Genomic DNA, 19,906 nt, shown 5'->3' on the forward strand with positions numbered 1-19,906 from the left:
GAGAATGAAATAGCCATTTTCTTCACCAGTGAATGGAGAAATCACCTCTGTCTTGATTTACAACGTTGCTCTCCGGTTTCGGAGTGCAACGCTGTCATTTAGACTTAGGGAGGATTTTTGTTCCCCCGTGGAAAGCAATCCCCATTTTGAGGCTAATTACAGAGAATTAAGCTTTGCTGTACTCGTTACAGGTGTCTCTGCTGTTTGTCCACTGTTAGGGTCCAACCAAAGCAAATTCAAATGTATATTTGGTATGTTTAAGGGTTATAAGAATGACCTTAATGCCAAATACTTTGAGCTACTTGGTAGAGAGTTAGATCATTAAGAGCAGGTCAATTTGTCTCCATAGGGGAGAGAGAGCGGTGGGGGGGGGGGGACTGCAGGACTGCTCTTCTGCTGATGTCCATATTTACATTTTTTTAAGTACCCCAGATTCAAAATAAGATACAATAGAAAAATGCATTCCAACCAAATGGTAGCTATTTTATCAGAAGATGGCAGAGCAGGAGAGGATGGAAGATCAGCCGATTGCTTCGGAGAAACTATGTGGGGTGAAATAAAAGAAGAAAGAAGGACACAGCGGATGAGTGCTGCGACGTCTCTGCTATGAACAAAAGCTTTTCTAAACGCAGCTTTTCTAAAGCTCGGTAAACATGTTTAATGAAATCCTGGTGTTATTTATCATCACAAATATTAAATATTGATGATTTGCATATATTTTGGATGTTGTCATATAGGTCTTTTTTAAGAATGTTGGTAATTTGTTTCATACACCCAATGTGTTGAAATAACTGGAAAATTGTTGATCTGTTGCTAAAGTTTTTTTCTACTTGATGAAAAACATTATTAATGCTGCCTTGAAATGTTTGGTGTCCTCCCCTCTGCGGCAGTGCTTTAATGCACTGGGCTCTGGTTAACGCAGTCCTGGGAGGATGAATGGTGTTTCAGCGTCATGTCACGACTCCAATCTCAGCGCAGTGTCATAGCTGTAAACAGTCTCACGGTAGTGTACTGGCTGACCTCACTAAATCTGCTCCGCCAGCAACCAAAAAAAGGTCTGAAATTGTTTCTGGCTGGTGTCAAGGCCTCATTTAGGTCGCTTATTGGACTTTCCAGCCATCCTGGTGCTAACATGCTGAATAGGGCTCATAATCTCTTTTGTTGCTATCATCCTCCTGCAGCCAGTGTGTCTAAAGTGACGCATTCATAACAGCTCTGCTCATTATGTCACACATTTCAGGATTTTTATTTGTATGACCCCCCGATGCACAGTAGGGTCAACTACTTTATTTATGAGCTGTGCAAACAAATCATTTCTACATTGATGTGAGTAATTGTCATGTTCTTGTTTTTGCATATTCACTTACATGTTCATTTTATAGATGTGTATTTGTATCTGAATTGCGAAGAAATCTGTTGTGTTCGGAGCCAGCGTTTTTGAAAAGTCCCCCATCGACGGAGATTAAGCCACACAGGCATTTTTGGTTAACCTGGAAGAAGATGTCAGGTCATGTAGCATGGGGAGTCCCAAACTACTCTATTAGTTACGGTCACTGTTGTCATTTGGTTTATAGTTTCTCCACTTTTTTGGAGATTTGGAACGCGTTCACAGGCACGTTAAGAGCACCTGGTGCAGTGCGCCATCTCTTTGAGATACGGTCATTTGCAGCATCTCTGCCTCCAGGAAAGCTGGCGCAGCATCAGATGGGTAAAAGAGCTCTTGTGTTTATTTTGGTAAACGCAGGTGTGTTTGTAGATAAATGAATAATTTTCAGAAGCGTAGATGAGCGTTTCCTAGTCAGTTTTAAATGGATGTAAAGGAACGTGGGTATTTGAGACGCTGAGTAGTTAGTATTGTAGATTATGGATTTTGGGCAGGAAAATTCAGTGTGGTGGCGTTGGTGGCAGTGCACTCTGAAAACATAGCTTTAATTTTCAATGATAACGAGTGTCCCCATGAGAAATGGAAGTTCAGTGTCACCAGTTCATTCACATACAATCACTATTCAGTCGGAATAGAGGCCTTGGGAATCAAGGAGGGAACAATTCATACAAGAAGTCTCCTGAGGAGATCCAATATGTTTCTGATGTTTTCTTTACGTCATTGAAGCTAAATTTAACCCGCGTTCTTGACCTTGCACATAAGTATTGATGCAGGAGGACAGGGTTAGAACATAGTTTTCTTTGTGCTGGTATATGTTTTCCGTAGTATCAAAAATAAATATAGTTATTCAAATAAGGAATCTGGATTCATTCTGTGTGTTTCTATCCTCTTCTCTGTATGTTACCATGGAATATATGGATTTTATACGTTAAATTCCATCTCACTGATTGCTTGTGCAGTGCGTATGTCATGTTTTAGGTTTGGTCAGGTTTGGGAGTGATTGTGTGTATGCGCGTGCATGTGAGAGAGGGAGGGGGGGCAGATAGAGAGAGACAAAGTGAGATAGGGTTTGGTCATAATCCTCCCCATAGCTACCGTACCTTGTTGTTCCTTGTAATGGTTTTAGGAGATTATTTCCTCTGGGAATAGCATTGCTCCATTCTGTGCGGGTGTGTTTTGCCATGTTTGTGAATGAGCCGTTTTGATAGATCGGGGTGGAAGTCACACAGCGTGGAGTAGGGCTACATATTGGCTTAGAGACGGATTTATTTAGCAGCTTTTCACTTTGTTCCTGGCCTGGATTCTGCATTTGTGTGTGTGTGTGTGTGTGTGTGTGTACATGGACAGCAACAGCTTATATGCATACGTCTGAGCTGAGTGTGGGACTATGAGGAGCTGTGTGTGCTTGTGGTACTAACTTTACCATAATGACGGGCAAGACAACACTCATTCACTTCATTGACAAGTTACCCAGCATGCCTTGTTGTAGCCTCTGGTAGGAATGTTTGAAAGTCACTTTCTCTTTCACTTGAATCCTCTCAACAGCCCCTCTCAGAAGAGTTCTTGGGGGTAAAACTGACTGTCAACATTCACAGCATTTACACTGGGAATGTTGACTAATTCATGACCAACGTGACTGTTTTTTGTGAGCTAACACTATCAGCTAACTAGGTCTAAATTTATTGCATGCCTTACTGCAGTATTTCTCTTTCTGATGCCACAATAATAAATTACATTTTGGGATATAGTGCACTTTTTAAAAAAAGAAAAAGAAAAAAAAGATGATTCAGGGCCTCAGACATTACCAGTAAGGTGAAGATTCCAAATGTGCATTTATATGCATTTTTTTCTGCTTGTGCAGCCCATTATCTTAAAGCATACTCAAGGCCATTTTTAAATTAGTGATGGATCTGGCGTGATTATTCATTTAGAGATACATTCAGCCATGCTGACTTGCAAGGTCATGTTAGTCATATGTGTTCCACAGTGTTTGGCGAGTGACCCACTCCAATGGAAAGATGTTTTAAAATTAGGAATCCAAAATCGTGGCCTCTGGGTAACCTGCTCGGCAACATTACAGACAGAGCTGTCGTTCAGGGGCAGACTGGCATCATCACAAATGTTCACATGCACAACAAATACAAATTCACTGCAGAGGCTCATGTCAGGGTGATGTTGAGCAAGGTGACAGTACACACGCACAAACACACAGCATATCAGACACTAATGCAGCATCCGCACTGCCGGCTGTCAGTTCCACTCAGCCCTGCAGTCCGACTAAACCGCCGCTGCTTCAGCTGCAAGGCCTTTTACAGGTACAAGGCGGCATGGTATGCCTGATCTGGCTGCTGTTACTGTTGTTGTTGGCCTCACATGGCCCTTCCCCACTAACAAAAGCTGACAGAGAGTGGATATTGGACTGTGATGTAGCTCCAAGATAAAATCTTTCTGGGGGAATAAGGACAGAAGGAGTGAGTGGAAGTTCATAACAAGGCAACTGGAGTTGTTTTCATCCTGAAACTAAATAATGAATGTTACAATTTTCCATTATTTTGAAAAAGCAGGAAAAATGTTTTTTTGCCCCTGACATAAATATTGCTGCTTAAATCTTCCAAATCTGCGGGAAACGCGGAGAGCAATTTTAGTCACCGCTGGGTTCCTGTGAATACACAGGATAGCTCCAAACTACAACAGAGAAAAATGAAGCATGGAAAATATGTAGGTGTAAACTTTGTGAATCTGTCACTTTATCCATCCAGACAAGTTTACTCCATGAGCAACAGAACCAGCAGCAATGACCACCTGCTGCCCTTACCGCAGTCAGACACCATAGCAGAGTGAAGATAGAGAGAGTTCACTTATGATATCACTGTTCCAGGCACCGTGTGGAATCAATAAACGTAGCTCGCTCCACTACGTGTCATGTTCTCCCCGTCTAACACGCTTTATTCAGGTGTGTAATGTTGTCGTATTCACTGTAGTATGGAATATGCAGCTCGATGACACATCTGTCCTTGTAAGCAGGAATGATGCCTAAATAATCCAGGTCCTTTGAGATACACCAGTGCCTTTAATTAGATGCTAATTGGCAGCATAAAAGTTGAGTTTGGCAGGAGAAAACTGCGTGCAAGTGCTATAGTGTCATGAGCAATGGCCTGCTGTGTACAGAGTAATTAGCTACATTTCTACACATCAATTCTCTCCCCCGTTGGTCCCTGCTCTTTATCTTTAATCAGATTTTCCTCCAGAATATATTTTTCTTTCCTATTCTTCATTTTGCAAAATGAAAATGGGCTGTGAAAATGACATGTTCATTCTAAATAAATGGTTCATTTTCTAAAACCTATGAGGGACCCCCCACACACGCAGATAGGTTGGCTAAAAGTAGTTTTGCAAGTAAGTATTTATGTTGTGTGTGTGTGTGTGTTTGTCATGCACGTATTAGTTGTTATAGAGCGTTGACTCCCTCAGATCACCATCTTCCAGATATGTAATATCCTTTAAAACAGGGCACTGTCGATAAGGTGGCGCGTGTGTGCAAGGAGAAACAGATAAATGATAGGTGATGGTGAAACAGAGCAGGGCGATAACGAAGCCTGCTGCTCTCTCTTTTCCTCACTGTCACGGTTCTCCCTCTCTGATGCGACCTCGAGCCCGCCTCGCATCACCCGATCTGTTTATACAGAGGCTAATAGGAAGCCCGGTCTTTATCCCTGCACTGCAGCTCAACATAATGGAATAGAGAGACATAATGCTGCTCAAGTCAAACAGTCAGCAGAGGCCTTTAAATTGCTTCCAATCCCCTTAACAAATCTGATGGAGAGGCTATGAATAACTCAAGGACCGCTGATCTCCCCACGCTTCTCTTCTCTTCTCTTCTCTTCTCTTCTCTTCTCTTCTCTCTCTTCTCTTCTTCTTCTCTTCTCTTCTTCTCTTCTCTTCTCTTCTCTTCTCTTCTCTTCTCTTATTAATCACCACAATGATTAATCTGGCCACTGAATCGAAACTGCCGGTAATGTTTGAAATATTGTCTAAAATATACTTCTTGGCCGGTGGTTTTGTCCCTGCACCTGTGAAAACGCCCCTTCTGTAAAGTGTAAAATGTGTTAGAATTGTTGACAGCACTGATTTACCAGAATACACATCCATTCTTAGTCTGCTGTGGCAACAACACATCTCCAACCTGCCGCCTCGGCAACCTCAAAGCATAAAAAAATCTTAATATCAATTACTGAAGTTTTTAAAAAATCTGAACTTTAAAAGTCTGAAGATTTTTTCTTTTTCTTTTTATAGTCTCGGCAGCAGAACAGCTATAAGGCTTCAATTTTAACTGGAGCAATTATAAATAATAACTTCTTTAGTACAAAAATGAACTTTAACTCTCTTTTGTAATCTCTTTTTTCGCCTCTGATTTGCACATCGTAGAAGTGTTAAATGCCTTCACTCCCCCACGTACAGCTATTCTACGACCGTGGTTGTGGGCCGTGGCAGCATTCCTGCTGTCAGCGTGTGTGTACAGCTCTTTCTGTCGCACCAGTCAACAGCTAGCCGCGTCGAAGACAATAGTCAGTCATGAAAATTCCACTGAACAAGCAGACCAATCACAGCTATTGGGATCTGTCAGATGCTGCTTGTTTCCAGGAATGAATCCTGTGTATGGAAAAGCAGGATCTGGAAGTAGTGACGCTTCGCATTTAAGTGAGGCTTCATGTCAGCTCTGTAAGACGAATAACCATACATAGCAAGATACTGGCAATCATTGTATTAAAGTACAAAACCGTGATTATTGGGAATGATTACCTCTTCACAAACCGACAGTGATAAGAGTCACATACAGGCAAACACATCTATTTAAATAATGTACTAACGTCCCCTGTGCCCTGTGTAGGCAGGTGCCTGGATGTTTAGCTGAGCTTCGTCATGTTCCTCACACAGTGTTCTTTCTGAAGTGTCATTTATTGGGAAGAGCCTGTTTAACAGAATAAAACAAAGGCCTTTGAGTGGGAGAACCTGCAGGAGCAGAGGCACCTGGGCAAATTAATCAAGTGAATATGGATTGCTTGGCCTCTAATTAAAAGATTGACATGCTTTTGTTTGCTTGTGCTTTTTATTGAGAAGGACCTTGACAAGAGGATGTTCTTATTAGCTGGTATCAGCCTCTGTAGCCCATCTTTCTGTGGGGTTTTGCTGGGTGTACGGTTATGCCATGCTTATCCACTGTGCTTGTATTTGCAGTTAACATGTCTTTAATGATCCACCAACATGCTAGAACACTTAGAGCTCTGAATCGCTGTTGCTTTTATTCAGTGCCACCCGCCCACACATGAGCACATTTACAAGCTTCAATTATGTATGCATCTTTCCAGAGTGGTGGCATTTGAGAGCTTTATTAGATTATGCTATGAATGTATGCATGCACTCATGGATTATAGTGCCACATTAGTTGTGTTGCCATTTGTGTGTGTGCATGAATCCCCTCCGTGTACTTTTGACGGTCTTCAGGTATTCTGGCTTCCTCTCATTGTCTAAACTCAAGCACTTGGGTTTAGGTCGATTGGTGACTTTAAACTGACCTGAGGTGAATGTGAGTGTGAATGTTGTCTGTCTGTGTATGTTGCCCTGCAGATAGCTGGCAAATTGTCCGGGATGTGTCCTACCTCTGGGATAGGCTCCAGCTCCCCTGTGGCCCCGTAAGAGAAGCATGCTCAAAAATGGATGGAGCCAATATTTCTGTCCAATATCAGATCTGTCCCCAATAATGTATAAAAGTTATTTGTAGTTAGCAGAGTATGCAATATATCGGAAGATATAGTTGTCCGCCAGCCCACCAATGGAGAGGAAGAGTAAAGGATTATACACTCGCATTATACTGGACTTCTGTCAGAAAGCTTTCATTAAAATTACCTTATTGTCGAGTATACTCAATGGAAATTCCAGCATTTCTTCATATTTTCTGTGACACCTGAGTCACATTAGCATTTATTTGGGTTGGCATTTAGCCACCAAAGAGAGAGAAGGAGCATCGGTGGAGGAAAGTGTTTGACATTTGGGAAGTCGATATTATAAATAAGCCAAAATATGCAAGATGATGTGTAAAGCACTGAAATACCCCTACAAGAGTGTTGACAAGATGAAGATTCTTCACGATTCTCTCTACACCTCCATCTACCCCTTGCCAGTCATCACATCACACCTAATCAGCCAATCAGGGCTGGATTGTGTCTGAGAGGCCTGATTGACTAATTAGCCATGCTCATCAGCACACCACCCAGTGTGACAGCACAGACAAGGGCGAGCACATACACAGTTATTGAGCAAATCCTATACAGCGTGGGTGTGTGTTCATAATATATGCATACATTTACTTTTTGCATTAGTTCTGGGTGCTGCAAACATTTCTTCAGAGGTTCCAGCTCTCATTGGTTAATGTTGTTTATGAAACTTTGGTATTCAATCGTTGGTCTGAATACATTTTGGGTATGTTCTTAAAAGATACAGTGAAGGAAAGTACAATCTTTGGGACGACTGGTCAAATAGCTACAATCTTATTCTGTAATATAAATTATGACCTAAAATCAAGAGTCTCACCTGTGTGTACAGTATATTAAAAAGGCTGATTAATCTCCAGACTCCAAATTCATGTATTTTTGACTAATACCTACATTTGATTTATATAATAGCAGCTGAGCACAAAGACAAATGGAGGCCAGGTTCACAGTCTGTCCATTAAAGACATTTTTAAGGTGCTAAATTGCAGAGAACATAGCTTTTGTCCTTTAAAAAAGGGCTTAATAGATATTACTTGCTATCAAAACTTGACAAATACAGAGATCAGATAGAACAGTTGGGCACTTTACACGCCACGGTCCCTGCCCATCTGAAGTATCACTCTCTGGTAAGCCGTTAGCACCAGAAGAAACGGGCTGCGAGACAGCTGTTTCCTGAGGGCCCACACCAACCTGTGAAACCATCAACTGACATGCACACACAATACTTGCTGTACAATGTCCATGTTGTACATTGCCAATGCTTTAACTCTTTCTGATGACAGTCTTTATTTATTTGACCTCATCCTGTTTTTATCTCTTTGAAATGTGATTTTAGTTCATTTTTTTGCACATTACAGCAACATAGCATCTTTGAATGGCACAGCTGGTCATGTCCTCTATAGTAAATAAATATCAATCCAAGAAGTGACAGGACAGAGCAGTTTTTCTCTACACTTGTCCTGTCCAGACGTTAGACAAACATCATGATCCGAATGCCCTTTAGGTCGGAACAGGTTGAACCCAGGATTGTAGGGATGACCCAACCAAACAAAGGCTTCTTGAACATATTTCGCTGACTTGCTCTTCAAAGCTGAGTGTCCACAACAGCAGATAACTTGAATCATTTCTGACTGTTGTGTCTTCCTTTCTGCCTCTTTGCTTGTCTCGTCTTGATTCACCTCCTGCATTATAACTCAGATTTTACCATGCAGAGCACAGAAAGGCAGAGAAACTATAACATAGCCTTAAGGCAGATCAATGCCAATATTTATTTCCTGTCCAATTACTGGGACATGGAGGCAGCCCGATGCAGCAGCTTTGAAAGTAAACGTCCCCTCAGAAATGGGCATACAGAAACCGTATTAGAGGTGCAGCCTGCAGGATAAGCGTCATGAGCAAGGAAAATGACGGCACGCACAGGTTATATAGGTTTCCAACAGAGGGCTACAGGCAGCACCAGAGGGTGAATCCTCCACAAAGCTGATGGAAACCCAGTTGATACATATCTGCAGTCTTTTTCCCCTGCTTGACATGCTTGTGTGTTGCTGTGTGTGTGTGTGTGTGTGTGTGTGTGTGTGTGTGTGTGTGTGTGTTTAATCCCTCCGTTTATCGCTGCCCATCATTACCTACACTGTCCCTTTAAATTGAAAATCAATGTTTTCAGTCATCGCAGTGCCAAATACATATTCAATTTTATGCTTTAGCTTCCATCACAACTGTTTGCTGTCGAGAGTCAATGCTATTTTCATTTGTAATATAGATTACTGCTCTGTTGTAAATCAGTTAACGTAACCAATCAGAGTAATTACTGACATTGATCTGTTGTTGCTTTATCTGTGAAGGTGAAAAGGTTATATAGCTGGAGCACGGTGATCATCTTTTTATGCCGTCTTCCCCACTAATTTACCACATTTTGTGCTCTATAGATCGATGTTTGATTGTGCGGTTGCCTGATGAGCCAGTGGATCACTTCACGACCTCAGACGTGCCTGACTTCTTTCTTGTTCTTTCTTCTGCAGATTTGTTCTTGACCACTGAAGGGCCTAAATTTGAGACCTGGATCAGCAAGGTAATAAAGCCTGCGCTCGTGTCTGTTCAGGAGCAGTTGTGCACAGTTGTAAGAACATGACCAATCTTCCGTTGTGGTTACACACCGAAATTGAGTCACTCACCTCAAAATGATGACGCCATGCAGATAGAATTAGGAAAGCCTTTTGGCTTTGGCTAATTCCTTCTCTAAACAAGGGTTGCATAACTTACCTTCTGTTTCTTTCTTTGTGTGTGTGCTGATTTAAAGCTATAGTTTCAGAATTCTCGACCCCAAGCATTTTGTCTGCACCAATCACAAAAAGCCCTTGAAGGACTAAAAAAAAAAGATTGTGAATCAATTTTACCTGCTGTTGTGCAAATGGAAGAGGCAAGCGAAGAGGCATTGATCAAGATAACCCTTATTATGAAATGCTGTGGTGGCTTCAGGCCATTTCCCTCCATCTCATCATTTTGGAATGATTTTTGTCCAGTTTTGTAGTTTGTTTCACTCGACTCTCACACTAGTAGTAGCACCATGCAGCCACATCCAACAAAAGTTACTCAGGCAGAGCAGCTCCTCCAAAGTGGCACACCATGGGGCGAGGGCTTACTCTGGCTCTGAAGAGCATGTAGGAGATACCAAGAGACTGGCTGGTACACTAGGGAAGGTGGAGGTGGCCACAGGAGGGCAACATACCAGCAGCAGGACCACCGTCTGTGGTATGAGAGCGGGTTCACACTGAGCACGAAACGGATATGAGAGTCTGGACTTGCTGTGGAGAACTTTCTGTTGCTTGGAAGATCCTTCTGATTGGTTTGGTGGTATGTCTGTGATTAAGGAAGCGCATAATTCCGAATGGCCGCACAGCGGTATCCTGACGGCTGTTAGGCACCAGAGTCCTCAGATCTATTGTCAGACCATATGCTGCTGCCGTGGGCCCTTGGATCGTTCTGGTAATATGGTCCGTTTGCAGCTGTATTCCTCCAAATGAGCACCTCTGGAACATTATACGTCATTGCATTCACGGCCACCAAGTCGTAACATCGACTGGCCTGGAGCTGACTGATGCTCTAATCCAGGTCTAAGAGGGAATCCCTTATTGGACGCCATCTGCCGTCTCATCAGGACTATGCCCATATGTTGTAGGGAGTACATTCGGGCACAGAGGTCAAACACTGTCCTAAGCCACAATCATTGGTTCTGCCTCTGATCTCATGATGCATGGAAGGAAGGATAGATGGATGAGGTTCAGCTTGCATTTATGTTCTTTATATATTATATATATATCTTTAATCATACGTTGTTAGATTTATCCCATTAACACATTGTAAGGATTATAGTGTCTAATGTGACTGAAAACTACATTAAACTCTTCATGTTTAGAAAACTAACCTCATTACAATCTTTAGAGTCAAGATATTATTATTTGCTATCCTTAAATAATAGCACATTTCTTTCAAATGATGCATTTCCTTTGTTTAACGCAGTCTTGTTGTGTATTCATGTGAGTAGTTCCTAATTTTTCTAAACATGTTTCTGCCTGTTTAGAACAATTCCAAGGTATTTTCCTACTATGGGGAGAATAAGCACACCTCTATTCATTTTCCAAAAGAAATCCTCCAGGCTGTGGTTGGCGGGGAGGATGCACAATTGATGGCACTGCTGCAAGATTAGTTAATATTCAGGGTGAAGGGAGATAGAGGGAGACCGTGGCTTTGGGTCTTGTCGAAGAGGCCTGTTTGAAATTCAGCAGGTTGAGGCACCAGATGAACAGTAGTCTGTTATCACAGGAGGAGAGTGTGTTAGGGAAGAAGTGAGAAATGTAAGAGATTCAAGGAATTGGCAAATAACGGAAGGTATGTGAGCAAAACACAGAAGAAATAAAGTGTTCTGCCCAAAATACACACAAAAGAATCACACACAAATGTGAGAATTCAAATATTTTTAGCACACTTATTGATTTTTAATATTGCCACAGTATTAGTAGTAGTAGTAGTAGTAGTGGTAGTAGCAGTAGTAGTGGCAGCAGCAGTAGTAGTAGTAGTAGTGGTAGCAGTAGTAGTAGTAGTAGTGGTAGTAGCAGTAGTAGCAGCACCAGTAGTAGTAGTAGTAGTAGTAGTAGTGGTAGTAGCAGTAGCAGCAGCAGTAGTAGTAGCAGCAGCAGTAGTAGTAGCAGCAGCAGTAGTAGTAGCAGCAGTAGTATTAGCAGCAGCAGCAGTAGTGGTTGTAGCAGTAGTAGTAGTGGTAGTAGCAGTAGTAGCAACAGTAGTAGTAGTAGCAGTAGTAGTAGTAGTAGTAGCAGTAGTAGTAGTAGTAGCAGCAGTAGTATTAGCAGCAGCAGCAGTAGTGGTAGTAGCAGTAGTAGTAGTGGTAGTAGCAGTAGTAGCAGTAGCAGTAGTAGTAGTAGCAGTAGTAGTAGTAGTAGCAGCAGTAGTATTAGCAGCAGCAGCAGTAGTGGTAGTAGCAGTAGTAGTAGTGGTAGTAGCAGTAGTAGTAGTAGTAGCAGCAGTAGTATTAGCATCAGCAGCAGTAGTGGTAGTAGCAGTAGTAGTAGTGGTAGTAGCAGTAGTAGCAGCAGTAGTAGTAGTAGTAACAGCAGCAGCAGTAGTAGTAGCAGTAGTAGTAGTGGTAGTAGCAGTAGTAGCAGCAGCAGTAGTAGTAGTAGCAGCAGCAGCAGTAGTAGTACTATTAGTAGTACCAGTAGTAGTAGTAGTAGTGGTAGTAGCAGTAGTAGTAGTAGTAGTAGTGGTAGTATCAGTAGTAGCAGCAGTAGTAGTAACAGCAGCAGTAGTAGCAGCAGCAGTGGCAGTAGTAGTAGCAGTAGTAGTAGTAGTGGTAGTAGCAGTAGTAGCAGCAGCAGTAGTAGTAGTAGTAGTACCAGTAGTAGTAGTAGTAGTAGTAGCAGCAGCAGTAGTAGTAGTAGTAGTAGTAGTAGTAGTAGCAGCAGTAGTAGTAACAGCAGCAGTAGTAGCAGCAGCAGCGGCAGTAGTAGTAGTCGCAGTAGTAGTAACAGTAGTGGTAGTAGTAGTAGTATTAGTAGTAGTAATGTCACTTGCAATCCGACTATGAAAATCAATTGGTGGAGAGAAAAAAACAGTCTGTTAATGTTAATTAGTAGCAGCAGCAGCAGTAGTAGCAGCAGCAGCAGTAGTAGTAGCAGCAGTAGTAGCAGTAGTAGTAACAGCAGTAGTAGTAACAGCAGCAGTAGTAGTAGTAGCAGCAGTAGCAGCAGCGGTAGTAGCAGTAGTAGTAACTGCAGTAGTAGTAACAGCAGTGGCAGTAGTAGTAGTAGTAGCAGTGGCAGTAGTAGTAGCAGTAGCAGCAGTAATAGTAGTAGTAGTAGTAGTAGTGGTAGTATCAGTAGTAGCAGCAGTAGTATTAGCAGTAGTAGTAGCAGTAGTAGTGGTAGTAGCAGTCATAGTAGTAGTAGTAGTGGTAGTAGCAGTAGTAGTAGTAGTAGCAGTAGCAGCAGTAATAGTAGTAGCAGTAGTAGTGGTAGTAGCAGCAGTAGTAGTAGTGGTAGTAGTAGTAGTAGTAATGGTAGTAGCAGTAGTAGTAGTATTAGCAGTAGTAGTAGCAGTAGCAGGAGTAATAGTAGTAGTAGCAGCAGTAGTATTAGCAGTAGTAGTAGTAGTAGCAGTAGTAGTAGTATTAGTAGTAGCAGCAGTAGTAGTAGTGGTAGTAGCAGTAGTAGTAGTATTAGTAGTAGTAATGTCACTTGCAATCCAACTATGAAAATCAATTGGTGGAGGGAAAAAATCAGTCTGTTAATGTTAATTTAAAATGTGTTTTTGTAAATCTGCTGCGTTAATCCTATAGACACAAGTCTGTGACAAAAAACTTGTTTTCAGCCAATAGCCAAGGAACCAAAGCAGACCTTTTTCTGTAGATTCTCCTAAAATCTGCCGGTTCAGTCCTTGTGGTAACTGTTGTGCGCTCTGTTTGGAGGACATCACGAGTGAGATGGCCAATAATTTGGAAAAATTACAACACTGAATGTGAGCAGAGTTATGATGTGATAAGACCGTTTACTCAGACTGTTATCTGCAGTCTCTCTGAGAGATGCCACACACACACACACACACACACACACACACACACACACACACACACACACACACACACGCGCGCACACACGCAGAAGACCAGTTTTTCCCAACATCTTCGGAGCGTTAAACCCCTGTTAATCCCATGGCCGTCACTGGTTCAGTGCAGCTGCATCTCGTGGTCACAAGCCAACACACTCCTCTTTCTGCAGCACTCCATTTTAATTACTTTTCTCTGCCCCCCCCTCCATCCTCATTCCTTTATTTTCTTGTTGCACAAGAGAAAACACAAAAAAAGGCGGGGGTGACAGAGGTGCTGCTCTTATTGCATGGCAGGTCTTACCAAGTAGGTAAGGGTGTTATTGTGTGACTGATAATTATCTCAGGTACTTGATTTGAATTATTTTATTGAATTACTAGAAAGCTTTGAAATACCTGATGTCATACGATATGTATTAATTAGCATTATGCGTTTTAGCCGCTGTCTTCTGGACGCTTTATTTTTAGTTAATTCCACATATTTTTATGAACAAAGACAACATAATCTGCACTGAAGTCTTGGCATTAGAGATGTCAAATGGTCTACAGAAACAAAAAATCTTATTAGACACTATATGATAGCAGTTTGTTTTGGAATATGTGGAAAACAGATGATATCTTCCTTGTACTGTACTTTCTGTTCTAATTTCTATTATTTTATTGTTGACTGTCCAAATCCCAAAATGAAATGCAGCACCGATGACAAAAATGTCCGCTAACACAAACAAATAAATCAGTGTCCTTTGTCTTTTCAGATCCTGCATGCAACCATTTATTATCCTCTGCCTTTTAGGGTACACACATGTTGAGATAATCAGCATACAGGCCGGACAGGTTAATAATCTTAATGGCGAACAAATCGGTAACTTTCCATGAGTCTTCAGTGATGTGGCGACAGAGTTGTAATGTGGATCACCCCGATAGAACCAACGCAGTCCTTCTCGTGTCATTAAGAGTCCCCATCGTCCTGTGAGGTTTTGCTTTATTACAGCCGACAGTTTAAAGGGCACAAAGGGAAAATTATCTTTGATGTCAATATATTGAATGTGTCTTTTTTAGTAGAGGTGCTAAATAGGAAATTTGCTTCACATTGCCTGCTGTCATTTTCTAGATTTTAGGTTATTTTGCATGTCATATATGGTACATCAGCACATCACATTGAAGATGTTTAAAACTGACAGCCAGCGAATCCTCACGTTCCAGTGCTTCTCAGCACCGTCATTTCAATTCATGACACTATCTCTGTTACTTGTTTGTCCTTGAACATGTGTTTTTTTTTAATTGATTTTATTCATAGATGAGGAAGTAAAACCAGTACGATAAATGTTGCATGACGCACCTGTGCAGTAATACATTATGTTCCATAATCATGGACAATATAACCTAATCCTAGTTGAATATCTAAAAAGCAGCTGAATCATCTGTAAGTACTTAGAAATTGATTCTACTGTTTTTTACTTCTTGTTTTTTTTTTATTTTGGGGAAAGAATGTTGCTTTGGCTTCATACAAATGTCACGAATTACATCTTGCCGTTGTCTGCCCTCGGTCAGCAGTCAGTTGTGTTATTATATAGTTCTGTATAATTTACCACATGTACATTTGTATTTCCACTACACTGTATGAAAACGTGTGTGTGGGTTCATGTTTATTAAGAATGATTTGAACAGAGGGAGGAAGGATAATAAGAGTTGTAATCCTTTCATCTTCACACATCAATCAACTGCTCTCAAACTGGCACACACACTTTTAATCGTGTCAACTTGAAATCAGGCGACCAGCAGGCCGCGCACGGTTGAGATCTCATCTTCAATGCACACAGAGTTAACACCCGCCTGCTGTGTGTGCACATGTTATTGACATGTGTTGACTCTCATTTTGAAGAGAGTGCGTTGTGTAGGTCAGTTGAACGTACATGCGTCGAGAAAACGGATTGGAGTGTATTGGACAGTAAGCCTTCGGGATAATGTGTGTGTGCGCCTTACACTAATTATTCCTCTGGTTTGAGCTGATATTAGAAGTGTTTACAGGACATATTGAGTTCAGGGGTCCTCCAGCTTTCTCCACATTCCAAAGACACACATTTAGGGCATAGTGGCAGTTGTCAATTGACCTTAACAGATACTTTGTGAGGCCTTTACAGCTCTGTTGTGGCTACGTGTAGGCGACTGATCCCCTCAGTAAAAAGAATATTCTATTGCTTTGCACTGTGAAAAATCCCTTCAGTAGGACCAACAGTATCTCTTACAGAGACCTTTGTCTAGATGTTCTACAGAGGTTTTCCACACCAATAAAACAACTTGTGACTTTTAGAATCTTGTGACACAGCTGAGGATTTACGCTTGAGCCTGGCGCGGATGTCACAATATTGTCAAATGAGCTGAACTAAAGAGAACTCCAGGCCTCACCATCATAAATCTTCTGGAGCACGGATAATCAGTCTCCCGATCTTTATGTCTCAGGGTGTAGTGGGGGATTATGGGTATTCTTATGGGTATGCCATAGCCATTAAAATGACCAATGGGACAATATGTGCATATGAATTAGAATTGCAACTCCTCCAGAGAGTTTGAAAAGTTTAACTTTAGAATTGTACATGTTGCAGCAGAAAAAAACATGGATCTCCCACAGTTCCCGAGGGCTGGGTCCCACTTAGCTTCATTTTATTTTCAGTATCTGCAAGGACAAAGCTAAATTTTAAAATCACTTTTGCAGCACAACCCTGCCCTGTTGCAGAGGAAATTTAAAAAGCCGCCCACTATTGAATCAACAGAAATCTAACAGCATTGAAGTGATTGAAAGAAAATTGAAAGAAGACTGAGACATTTGATGAACTGGTTGTTAAAAGGCTTTTTACACAGGTGTAGAAAACATTGATCATTTTTCCAGCTTTTTTTCATGGTAACTCATGACTGGCTGTTGAACTTTTCTACCTGCAGCTCTGTAGAGCTCTAAAGCCTCCCACATGTGTGGGTTGAAGAGGCAGCTCTCCTGCCTGTTAATGGTGTGGGTGGCCTATTTTAGACTCACCAACAGGGGGTTGTCAGTTATGTCACAGTTTTCTGTATCGCATGACAAGTTGTCATGTTTTCTGATGCTTCTGTGCTGTGGGAGTGCACAAAGCTAATCTACAGTCAGTTATCATATAATTACCATGGAGTCAATAGGTAACTATCAATCAACTTATTTGCCTATTTGAAATCTTTCCTCTTTGTTTGAGCTCCACTTCTTCATTTTCACTTCCTATGCTTTGGCTCAAGGTATTTTTTTTTAGATTTTTATTCTAATAAGAATGTTGATAAAGGTGTAATAACTTCAAGCAGTGTGCAGTGTACAGGGGAAATACTTGCCTGGGGGTGTGTTTGTTCACCCACTCCTCACAAAAAAGTAATCACTTACAGCGAATATGATAAATCCATATGGCAAAGTTGAATAATACAGTGGACCACACAGCCATGTGCAGTATAGTATATCCATCATGCATCTGTTGTTCTCTCTGGCTCCGTCATTGTGTCTCCCTCTCCTCATAAATCACTAATGTTGATATCAGCATGCAGCCGTTTCCCACTGCACAGAATTACATCAACTACCCTCCTCTGCCTTTTTCATTGACCTCTGCAAAGGGCATCAGTCACTGGTGGCATCCAGGCTGTTTCAAAACACTCATAGCTGTAATTTTATGTTGTGATCTATCAGCACCATCATTTATCTCTTCATATTTCATTTTAATGCAGTTGATAATGCCACTGAGATTAATACATATCCTGTAACTTGGTAAAGCTTTAACTTTAGTGCTCAAACTTATCATGGTTCCATAGTGAGGTGTGTAGCATGGATTGTGAAAGTATGGAGGGAAAGGTGGCATATCAAGAATGATCTTGACGACGATGTACAAATGTTTCAACCTGCAAACTGCACATGCTTTTAGAGGGGAGGCCTTGGCTGGTAAAATATGCTCAAACGTGAAACAATGCTGTAATCCCATTTGCCTACATGTCGCTATTGTGATGTAGCCTATGTTATTTATATTTGTGAAGCTTCAATGGGAGCCCTCCCCCAAACCAAATGGTTTTAGGCGGATATATCTGAATAAAAGGGAACTCGTGTCATGGATTATCAAAGCATTAGTATTCGTCAGAATGTCATTCAAAAATGAATATTGCCTCTGCATGAAGTCCTCAGTTTCCCGGTATCCCTGCGGATGGGAGGGAAATGAGTTCTAAATAGTTCTTTTGGAAAGGAGCAGCTGACCCACAGCTTCGCCAATGTTTTAGATGTGATAGAAAAGCCTGGCACTACGTGACACTTCCTCAGTTTCCCATCTCAATCCTTCTCTGTTGTAGCAAGCTGATTTAAATGTGCAGAGGATGCCAACTCCTGCTCCTGTGCCCTTCTCTTATTTGTCTCTTATTTGTGGTCTTTGGTGGCCTTTTTAGCAGTTTTGATTTTGGTGTCAGACATGCTAAACACACATCTGTGCCTTTAAATTCTACAAGCGATAGGATCTCTCTTTTGATTGCTTTTGCTGTTTTTCTTGTTGTTGTTGTTTGTCACATCCTACACCTCTTCTTTTTCCATAGGTGTGCTTTGTTTTGGGTTTTCTGTGTGTAGGTGTGTTGCACACCGATTCTAATGGCTCTGAGGCATTTATTCAAACAATAATTGACTTTTTTTCTGGCTCTGAGAGAAGAGAATTACCCAATCTACACCCATTACAGTATATGTGACCATTGCTGAAATTGTTATCATGTTCCCACTGTTGTTCTGGTCCTCTTTCAGGATGGAAACTTCACCCGAGCTGAAGTCATGCCTGCAGACCCACCATCGGTCAAGATAATAGGACAGTCTTCTTTTGTGGACTTTGGTGAGAATTCTGTATTTTGTGGACTGAAAGACAGAAAATGGGCTTTAAAACCTGCTATTTACTGTTTAAAGCTGAGGTGAAATCCTCTCTTATGCCATCATGTAACTTGCTTAGTCTTACACACACACACACACACACACACCAGGAATGCTCACTTCTTCCCAGACAGGCTAATATCACACTTGGACACATCCTTGCATGCTTCCATGCAGCACAACATTGTTGCACACTTTCAATACTGCACAGAGACAGATTTTCCTGAAGAGCTTGTCCCCGTAAACAATTTTGGCCGCTAGTATTTATTGTTCCGCTCAGCTTTATGTTTATCCCCTGCAAATCTCTGGCAGCTGTCTAATCTCCCGGCTGCAGCCTGTGCACCACAAAGTGGCCTCTGGTCACTGTTGTTGGAGCTTCCACCTAAGCCGGAAGAGGGACAGATTTGTGGGTGTCTCTTGACTGGTCTGTAGGGGAAAAAAAATAGAAAGAAAAAAAATTACATTTTGTTTAACATATTCATTGAAAATCTACCCTCAGTCAGCATCTGCAAGAGCTGCCCTTTTTGAAGGTATTTTTGTTTAAAATGAAGGGAACAGGGCCAAACATAGAAAAGTCCATCTCCAATCAGTAGGAGATAGTTATTTATGCTTCCGTCACATACTGTGTGGAGTGTTAATGGCTGCAGTAAAGGCAGTAAAGCGCTAATGTGACTGCACTGATCATTTGGTCACCTCTTTAAGGATTTAGTTTACTGGAGATTCTTATGATTTTGACTTGATCATTAACACTGTTGGAAACATTTGGTTTCAACAGGCCAAAAGGGTTTTATGTCATGAATTTAGCTTTTAATTTCTAGTTTGAATATGACAAATGACCAAATAAAACAAGCGCTAAAGAAGATAGCTTGGGTACCTGTAGGGTTTTAATACTTACAGTCTATAATTAATCCATTTTTTTATTTATTTACGAAAATTCTCTCTGCTTTTAATTAACTCCAGGACTCCCGCCATACTCGTGCACAGTGCTTTAAACAGATAAGACTTCCTTATTGGCAAGATTAATCTGTTAATCTCATGCAGCTGGGTGTGTCCATCAAATATTTAGTTAACAAACTTCCCCTTTCCAAATTGGCAATAATGTTTGAGCCAGAGGGGAAATGACCTATGTCTCTCTGTCTCTCTCTCAAGCTACACTTGCGCCTGTGCACGCGCGTGCGTGTGTTGATATACTTTTATACTTTGCCTGAGAGTCTGTATGTGTCTATAATTCATCATCTCCAG

At 41.4% G+C, this 19,906-nt stretch overlaps 1 protein-coding gene across 1 annotated transcript in view; it reads left to right on the top strand.

The window, feature by feature from the left end:
• itfg1 (integrin alpha FG-GAP repeat containing 1) overlaps window positions 1–19,906 on the top strand; it is a 95,606-nt gene that overhangs the window by 4,050 nt on the left and 71,650 nt on the right. The window contains exons 7-8 of the mRNA XM_057017476.1: window positions 9,672–9,721; window positions 18,545–18,629. Of these exons, the coding sequence (XP_056873456.1) occupies window positions 9,672–9,721; window positions 18,545–18,629 (135 nt within the window). The remainder of the gene's footprint in view (window positions 1–9,671; window positions 9,722–18,544; window positions 18,630–19,906) is intronic.

The sequence above is a fragment of the Takifugu flavidus genome, chromosome 2 (assembly GCF_003711565.1).
Source record: "Takifugu flavidus isolate HTHZ2018 chromosome 2, ASM371156v2, whole genome shotgun sequence".
Taxonomy (NCBI): domain Eukaryota; kingdom Metazoa; phylum Chordata; class Actinopteri; order Tetraodontiformes; family Tetraodontidae; genus Takifugu; species Takifugu flavidus.